This window comes from Octopus sinensis, linkage group LG2 (genome assembly GCF_006345805.1).
Source record: "Octopus sinensis linkage group LG2, ASM634580v1, whole genome shotgun sequence".
In the NCBI taxonomy this organism is placed as follows: domain Eukaryota; kingdom Metazoa; phylum Mollusca; class Cephalopoda; order Octopoda; family Octopodidae; genus Octopus; species Octopus sinensis.
The window spans coordinates 206,786,866-206,796,460 of NC_042998.1; the positions used below are offsets into that span (position 1 = coordinate 206,786,866).

The 9,595-nt window shown below is 40.9% G+C and overlaps 1 protein-coding gene across 1 annotated transcript; it reads right to left on the minus strand.

Annotated features, from left to right (window-relative positions):
• Positions 1-3,006: 3,006 nt before the first annotated feature.
• Positions 3,007-8,034, minus strand: LOC115227513 (protein timeless homolog). The gene has a single exon (XM_029798317.2). It carries the CDS (start codon positions 7,936-7,938, stop codon positions 3,247-3,249), a length of 4,692 nt encoding a protein of 1,563 aa, XP_029654177.1. The 5' UTR covers positions 7,939-8,034; the 3' UTR covers positions 3,007-3,246.
• Positions 8,035-9,595: the final 1,561 nt, after the last annotated feature.

A 9,595-nucleotide genomic window follows, 5' to 3' on the forward strand; every position in this document is an offset into this window, starting at 1 on the left:
GTGTGTGCAAGGCTACTTCACTGGCGCTGGTGCCATGATAGAATATAACCAATACCCTCAGCAAAGTGGTGGACAAATGGGAGGAAACCATGTTGGGTTCTGTAGGGCCCTTTAGTCAGGTTGAGTAAATGAAAATCTCTAACCATAGCAAAAATAAAAGGTATGAGTGAAATATAATGCTGTAAACCATCTCGGAGGAGAGTAACTCCAAAGAACTAATTTGGACAGTGACAACCCATTTGATGTGAGACTGGAAAGTGAAAGTGAAACTAATGTTGGTGATGAAGACTCAAGACCCACCCACCACAGCAATTCATCATCATCATCGTTTAACATCCGTTTTCCATGCTGGCATGGGTTGGACGGTTTGACCGGGGATCTGGGTAGCCAGAAGGCTGCACCAGGCTCCAGTCTGATCTGGCAGTGTTTCTACAGCTGGATGCCCTTCCTAACGCCAACCACTCCGTGAGTGTAGTGGGTGCTTTTTACGTGCCACCTGCACAGGTGCCAGGCGAGGCTGGCAACGGCCACGGTCGGATTGGTGCATTTTACGTGCCACCGGCACGGAAGCCAGTCGAGGTGGCACTGGCATCGGCCACGATTCGGATGGTGCTTTTTACGTGCCACCAGCACGGAAGCCAGTGGAGGCGACACTGGCATCGTCCACGATTCGGTGAAATCCTAAAACCAAGGCGCCACATAAAAAGTACATAAAACACTCTGTAAAGTGGTTGGTGTTAGGAAGGGCATCCAGCTGTAGAATCCATGCGAAAACAGACAGGAGCCAGATGCAGCTGCCGTGAAACCATCCAACCCATACTAGCATAGAAAATGGATGTTAAATGATGATGATGATGATGATAATATTGTGTTCTGCAGTTGGTTCCATCCATTATGATTGTAGTGTTACACAGAAATAGCAACCAAAATAGCTGCAAAATATTTTAAAACAACTCAGAAACTATAAACAAGAACAAAATTTGGCCATTTGTAATTCTTTGTTTTTCTTCTCCTTGACAGAACATATTTTTCATTTTTCAGATAAATTTTAAAGGAAACTCCTGAAACAGACATAAGCCAATGTTATATTTTGAAACAAATATGAAATATGTATGTTTGTTTCTCCTTGCCTAGAGAGAATGCTGTAATTACAAATGGTTATCACTGGCATAAGAACTATGTTGTTCATTTCCAGTTTTCTGTGAAAAACATGTCCGGCCTTGGAGAAATATTACCTCACTTGGAAACAGGTGAGGGTTAGCAACAGGAAGTACATCCGGATGTAGAAAATTTGCCTCAATAAACTCAGTCTGACCCATACAAGCTACGAAAAGTGGATGTTAAAACATGGATGGTGGAGAATCTAACAGTCATCTCCTCTTTGTTGCGAAGGTGTCGGAACATTTAACTTGGATCAAATCAATTCCGGGACTAAACAACAACAACCTGACAATTAATTATTAATGAGTTAGAAATCATTCACATTTAGTAATAATTAATAATAATAACAACAACATAGGCGCAGGAGTGGCTGTGTGCTAAGTAGCTTGCTAACCAACCACATGGTTCCGGGTTCAGTCCCACTGCGTGGCACCTTGGGCAAGTGTCTTCTGCTATAGCCCCGGGCCAACCAATGTCTTGTGAGTGGATTTGGTAGACGGAAACTGAAAGAAGCCTGTCGTATATATGTATGTGTGTGAATATGTTTGTGTGTCTGTGTTTGTCCCCCTAGCATTGCTTGGCAACTGATGCTGGTGTGTTTACGTCCCCGTCACTTAGCGGTTCGGCAAAAGAGACCGATAGAATAAGTACTGGGCTTACAAAGAATAAGTCCCGGGATCGATTTGCTTGACTAAAGGCGGTGCTCCAGCAAGGCCGCAGTCAAATGACTGAAACAAGTAAAAAGAGTAAAAAAAAAAAGAAAAAAAAAAGAGAGTATGACATCCACTTTTCCATGCCGGCATGGGTTTGGTGGAGTTCATTGTGACGGATTTTCTACGTGTGCCCTTAACATAGTTCTCAAGGAGATTCCGCATGGCACAGAGTGTGACAAAGCTGGCCCCCATTCAATTACAGGTACAAATTCTCATTTTTGCAATCTGAGTGGACTGGAGCAATGAGAAAGAAAGAGTCTTGCTTAAGGCCACAATGCACTCCTGGTAATCATGACCCGATACACTAACCACAAAGCTGGTCATTAATTAACAAAGTAAAATATTAATTAAAAAAAAAGAAATGTTTCTTTATTAACCAATTTTTCTGTTGAATTCTTTATTCTTTTACGAAGAAAAAGAAATTGAAAAATATTTTTATTTTTAACAATTTTTCAGTCACTTGTAGTATTGTGTTATAAAAAGAAAATTTATTTAATATGAAAGTTTTTATAATTTATATAATTTGCTGCAATTCAGTTCTGTAGTTGTACAGGTGTGTGTGTGTAGTTATTTTACATCTATTTTATACGCTATATGCAAATATAGCCTGTGTATGTGCATGCATGTGTGTAGATATATATATATATACCGGAGTAAACACATAAATGTGAAACAAGGTGGAAAAAAGAGTACTCAAATACCAGTGGTAGAGTAATATGCTTTATTTAAAAGCAGCAGAAAATTCAACAAAACCTGTTACTCTGAGTTTCAAACTGTCCGACGAACGGGAACGTGAAACTCAGAGTAACAGGTTTTGTTGAATTTTCTGCTGCTTTTAAATAAAGTATATATATATATATGTATATATGTATATTGTGTCTGGGGAGAGTCATTCTCTTTTTGTGCCTAATAATTTAACACACTCACCGGTAAAATTTCCACTTATTTACTTATTTGTCTTTCTAAAATTCTTTGTGCGTGTTGCAACCTTTTCAAGACTATTGAAAAGGTTGCAAAACACAATGAAAATTTTAGGAAAATAAAAAATAAGAAATGGAAATTTTACAGGTGAGTGTGTTACATTATAAGGTACAAAAAGAAAATGACTCTCCCCAGACACAACAGAATATGCTTCAACACACGAACTCACATAAAGAATCTTACAAACCAAATCCAAAAAGAAATATATATATATATATATATATGTGATGCTGACTCGCTGACTCTCCATAAATATAAAAATAATAATGATAATTTCCTGTTAGACATTCTTTGAGCTTTTGAGTCACAGAAGATGCCAAATGAAGAAAATGTGGTTTGGGGAATGGTTACTTAATTGCTTTTACTCCAAGAAAGATTTGGAAAGTCAACTTTAATCATTCTCATCGTCACTGCTAAGAACACGTTTCCTGCGAATGGCAGTAACAAGTGGTATATGGTCATCAAAGACATTGGTGTCCGGTTCCATATTTGGTAAGGACAACAAAGTGGCCGGGAAAGTATCAACTGTGTTGTTGCTGTTGTTGTTGATAATATTTGGATTTTGTTTTATATATTTTTGGGTCTGGACATTTTTAGCTTTGTCGAACAAATCAACCTCATCCTGTTTTTGGTTCGATTCTTTGGTGGAACAAATTTCCTGATTTTCCTTATCTTCATCACCTGAATCATCATCAGAGCTCTCCAATATTGGAATTTTATGCTGTTTCCTTCCATTTACCGTTTTTCTCTCTGCTACAGAGTCATCCAACTCCTCCACAGCCTTTCCACCGTGGCCATCATCACTGCTCTCAGAGTCTATCAGCTTCTGTCGTTTTTTCTTTTTCTTCAAAAAACTGGGTCCTGCAAGCTGAGGGTCCTTCGCTTCCTTATTAAGAGAAACATCATCGCTTTCTCGTTGAAGGTCCACAGTGCTCACATTAGGACTTCCCTCATCCTCATCACTGCTATCACTCAATAAACGCTTCTTCTTCTTCTTGTCGGAGGTTCCAACACTCTCAAAGTTATCCAACTCCGTTTCGATAACCAACCGACCATCTTCACTGTCACTGTCCGAAGAATTGAACCTCGCTAAAGGAGTTTCTTTTCTCTTTGAACAGTTGGCATTAAAATCTTGGTTAATTCTCTTCTTGGATGCTGGCAGAGAATTAAGAGGCACATCACTATCATCATCAGCATTTTGTTTAGATTTTACTTGAGAAATAAGAGGCTCATCGCCACTCTCATCCCCAGTATCAATTTGGATGGATCCGTTCCGTGCATCACTCACAGATCCATCTTCTACACCATCCTCATCACTGCTGTTCTCAAACTCAATTCTCCTCCTCTTCTTTTTTTTATTCTCTTTCGAATTTCTTTGTTTAGAAAACTTTGGAGAATTACTCCCAGAAACATTTGGTTGAGAGTCGGAATCACCAATTTCTTCTTCGGAGTCTTCAAGAATATTTTTCTTCTTTGTTCGTCGTTGCTTTTTTGATATTTTCTTATCTTCGTCATTGCTTTTTTGGGATTTTAGTTTCTTCTTTCCTTTAGTTTCTTTATCTTTTGCTTGTTTTTTCTGCAGTGCCATTAGCGCTTTCTTCCTTTTACCATTATTTTCAGAGGGTTTCGATCTCCCTTTCTTCGATTTATTTTGCTTTTTACCCGTCTTTGACTTCAATGACCGAGCCATCAACCATGTCTTCAGTTCTGCTGTATTTGCAGGCTGACCGTTCTCATCTAGATTCAAGCCATCCGCAATCATGGTCAACGTGGAACCATCCAAATCTCCAGGGATACGCCAGAAAGCCTCTTGACCAGTGGAAGGCCTGGAGAGGCCAATCAGCAACAGGAAGTCAAGAAATATAGGGTCTTCCATAGCGTCCTCATTTTCTTCAGTAAGTGGTACCACAGGTACACCAATATAGGTACCCGGTGTCTGTCTGTCTTCAGCAGTTCTTCGCAATGACCTCTGGATCCAGCTGACGGGACCCTTGTAGTTATGGCTCACCAAACATTTCAAAACATCATCAATATCAGTGCTAGGTAGGTCATCGCTGTTGCTAGGTTGTTCCTCAACATCACGAGTTTCTTCGACTTCATCACTTTCCTCTCCAGAGGAATCAGAATGGGAAGCCATCACATGACCCTCTTGAACACCACCATCATCATCATCATCATCATTTGAATCACTGTTATTTCCACTCTCCCCACTCCCGTCCATTCGCCCCTCTTTCTTCTTCCTCGATCTTTTCTTATAAAGTTCCTTCTTATCCTGGATGATATCCAAACCAAAAAGTTTATCTTTGATTTTATTCTTGGGTTTAGTAAAAGACAAATTCTGCATGACGTTACCAAGTGGGTCATCGGACCCTCGAAACCGTTCGAAAACCTCTCGGAGTTCCGTTTCTTGCTCTTCGGTCCACGGCGCCCTGTTACTGTTGGTTGACGGAGGTTGTTTCCGTTTCAAATCTTTAGCAGATTCAATCAAGCCACTGATTCTCAGCTGGCGCAGAACTTGACCACGAGATTTCGTCTCGTCCGTTAAATGTGCCATGATATGACCCACAATGTCCTTCTCAGGATCTTCTTTCGCTTCATCAAACAACCTTCTTAGCTCTATTTCCTGGTCCTCAGTCCAAACTTGTTTGATATTTTTGCTTGGATTAAAGTAATCTCCGGAAAGTTCTCCAGCTTCCCGGGCCGTTTTCCAGAATAACATTTCCATGAAAACTTTTTTGTTCTTCTCAGCGACAACCAAGAATTTCTGGACAATGAACACACCAAATTTCACTATTTCCTGAAAATGCTTCACTTTGGACAGAACAAACACTTCTCTGAAGATGCAAAAGATACTGGCTTGGAAAAACATGCCCTCCTGGTGGAGATCGACAGCAATACGATGGAACATTTTGATGATGCAGTGGTTTGTATGGGTTGAATTGTTTTTGAAGTTAGCAAGGAGGGTGGTGTAACTTTGGAGAATCGCAGGTTTGGCAAATTTAGCAATAAAATCTCGAGTATTGAGTTCTTCTTCACTGGTAACAATGGAAGACATTTCCTCTTCGACGATCTCATCTTCCTGTTCTTCGAATTCTTCAGGCACAGTAGCAGCCATGTTTTCACTGTTCTGAGATAAATTTGCCATAAATACTTCTCTTAGGGCCAAGAATTCATCTTCAGGACTCATTTCAGCGCTGCCGAATTCGTTGTTATCAGGCCAAACCTCCCGGGCTGCACGGAGAAGGGCCACAGCTTCTGAAGCATTTTTGGATCGAAGGCAGGTCTGGATACGTACCATTGTGTCTGCTCGCTGTTGATCAATGTCAACTTCTGAAGCGGCATCGAACGGCAGAACCCCTTCGCTCATTTCATTCTCTCCACTCAAAACGGCAGAAACTTCACTAGAAACATCGTCCCACAGATTAAGAAGTTCTTCTTCAGATAATTGCGATCTTGTGCCAGTATCGTTTTTATTATTCCGAGAGCTCTTAGATCTCCGTGAGGTTTTCTTCTTTTTTTGAACCACAATACATCGGTTTGATTTCTGGGAAATCTCCAACATTTTCAAGAACAGATGAGTTGCATGCACCAAGTCTGTCAAATAAGAGGTAGAATGTTTGCTGTGATTGAACTTACTTAACAGAACCACGAATATATCGCGAAATTCCATCATGTAGAAAATATTACCCTTTAAGACCTTAGCACTTGATACAAGGTGCTTGTTTTTGGATGTTTCCATAGAATGAAGGGTCATTAAAAGTTCTTGATAAGCCTTCAGAGCGAGATGCACTCGTTTCGCCCAAACTTTGGCCTCTTTCTTATCTGTGGTTATCATTTCATAATAATTTAAAAGATTCACCTGGATGTAATGAAAGGCAGACACTGACAGAGTTTCACTAATTAGTTCAACCTGTTGGCTGTGCAAACGACAAAATTCCATGAAAAATCGCAAGGCCCACAAATAATAGGTTTCATCATGATCTTGAGCCACCTCACGCACCAAATTATCTTTCACCGCAGACATAAGGGGGTTGTAGCAGTTCTCCAAGAACTGGACGCAGAATTCTTTTAGGCACAGGCGAATACTCAGAGTCGATCTGCGAACGACATCGACTTGTTTGATGGGGGCGCGGTTTTTGGGGGTTTTACGAGATTTTTTAGTAATATCAAAAGAATGGTTACCTGCTTTATCCAGGGATCTGTGAAAGATGACTTCTCTGTCGCTAATCGACTGGACATTCTTAAGTAGGAAAGTGCCACCGAACCGAGAATGTCTTGTACTCGTCAACCGAGTTCGTTCTTTTTTAGCAATTCGTTCCTGTTCACGAATAATTTCCAATTCTTTCACATCTTTTTCTTTTTCGCTGATCGCTCGTTGGACACCGGCCGAAGCGAGCAAGGCGGGTGTTTGTTGACGAAACATCAGGGTTACAATCTCCAAAGTATGCATGCAGTACTGTCTTTCATCAGCAGAATTAGACACATAGAGGAGTAAATCTTCCATACCGCTAACGTGTAACGACCATAGCACTTGGTCGTGGATGCTGGCATCGTCGTCCGTTCTCTTCTCTTCGTTGGCATCTGGCTGAACATGAAGGACATTCCGTACCAGGATCAACAGCCTTTCAATCAACACCCGGTCCTCTTCGTGTCTGTGTTCCCAGTCAAGTTTCAATAAGTCCGTTAATTTCTCGGTGAGTACAGCGAAAAGCACATCGTCGACGAAGGCCTTTTTGTAGTTCCTCAGAATGCTTTCGACTTCCATGTAGTAGTTCCTCAGAACTTTATCTTCGGGAATTTGGTCCCCAAAACAAAGACGTGCCGGCTGCGTAAGATTAAGTAGCAGTCGTATGACAGTCTCGAAGAGATTGCGATCGGACTTGTATTCTTTGATCAAAGGTAGCAAGTCGCTTTGTACAATTTCTGCATGTCCCAGCTGGCGACGAATCGAACACGTATCGTCGTCCCGTCTCAAACACCGTATCAGATCTTTTACCGATTCCAGACAATCCGGTTCCTTTAAGTACTTCGATCCTTCCTGGTAACCGAGGGCACTGCATATAGCTTGTAATTCAACATCCATGACGGTGCTAAAACGTTTAACATCAAGTAAAAGAATTAACCGTGGACATAGTTCAGCAAGAGACACTCCGTAGCAACAACAGAAACGTGACAACACCTTCGCTCACATTTGGCGCCAAATTCTGAAAACGAGGCTGGCCGCTTACGATGCTGTAAACAATAACACAAACAGACTTAGTAAGAACTTTGATAACATTTTTTTTTCTAACAGAAAATTTATAAATATATATAACTAGCAGTATCACCCGGCGTTGTTCGGATTTGTAAGGGAAATAACTATATAAGCATTTTTAGAGATGTAAAGTATAATAGCCATCTCAATATGGCTAACCACAAAGGGGTGGGGGGTGTTACTGTAGCTTTTTACGTTCTGAGATTTAATAATACATTTTTAGAGAGTTGCTTCCCTTATATATGCCAAAAATGCATTAAAATGGAAAAAATGTTGGTAAATTTTTTTAAAATCGTAGACTCATCGTAGACGCGCGCTAAATAAAACGCAAAACCACAAAGTTAGGATCGACTAGTCACGACTCGCTAGTGCGGATGCGCGCACCGGGACCACTCTTCTTAAGTAGTACCCGCGCTATCTCCAGTATTCGATCCTCATAATATTCAAAAATTTTCTTTTTCATAAAAAAAAGCTTTCCCCCGTCATTATGAATTGTGTGGTGCCAAAAAGATTTTAAAGATTCCCGTCAAAAGGGAGAAAACAGAACTTGTGTAGGTGGCCAATTCCAAACCTCCACCGAAGGGAGGTCGGTAAAGAAGCTAAATTTGATTTCTTCAGTTCTGTTTCGACACCTATCCTCGCCCATTTTTATGAATGTTGAGTAATGACTGAAAGGGTCCAATCATAAATACAAGGGTGGGGGGGGGCGGAAATGGGGTTCCTCCTAAGGGTCGTTGTAATGATGTTAATCGATATGTTACGTAGCTCGGAGGTCAGGGAGTCACTTCGGATCGAACCTGTCCGTATTGAGAAGTCACAACTCCAGTACTACGGACATGTGAATTAGAATGCCATGGGAAAGAATCGCAAGACGAATTCTTCAAGCCAACCCAATAGGTAGAAGACCCTGGGGCAGAACAAGAACGAGATGGATGAATAATTATTTATTTATTGCCCACAAGGCACAGGAGTGGCTGTGTGGTAAGTAGCTTGTTTACCAACCACATGGTTCCGGGTTCAGTCCCACTGCGTGGCACCTTGGGCAAGTGTCTTCTGCTATAGCCCGGGGCCGACCAAAGCCTTGTGAGTGGATTTGGTAGACGGAAACTAAAAGAAGCCTGTCGTATATATATATATATATATATATATATATATATATATATATATATATATATATATATATATATATATATATGCGTGTGTGTGTTTGTGTTTGTCCCCCTAGCATTGCTTGACAACCGATGCTGGTGTGTTTATGTTCCCGTTACTTAGCGGTTCGGCAAAAGAGACCGATAGAATAAGTACTGGGCTTACAAGAAGAATAGGTCCCGGGGTCGAGTTGACTGAAACAAGTAAGAGAGTAAGGGGCTAAACACAGAGAGGACAAACAAGGACAGACAAACGGATTAAGTCGATTACATCGACCCCAGTGCGTAACTGGTACTTATTTAATTGACCCCGAAAGGATGAAAGGCAAAGTCGACCT

What these genes read in the sequence shown, in the direction of transcription:
- LOC115227513 (XM_029798317.2), bottom strand. Translation starts at nt 7,938, where the DNA reads ATGGATGTTGAATTACAAGCTATATGCAGTGCCCTCGGTTACCAGGAA.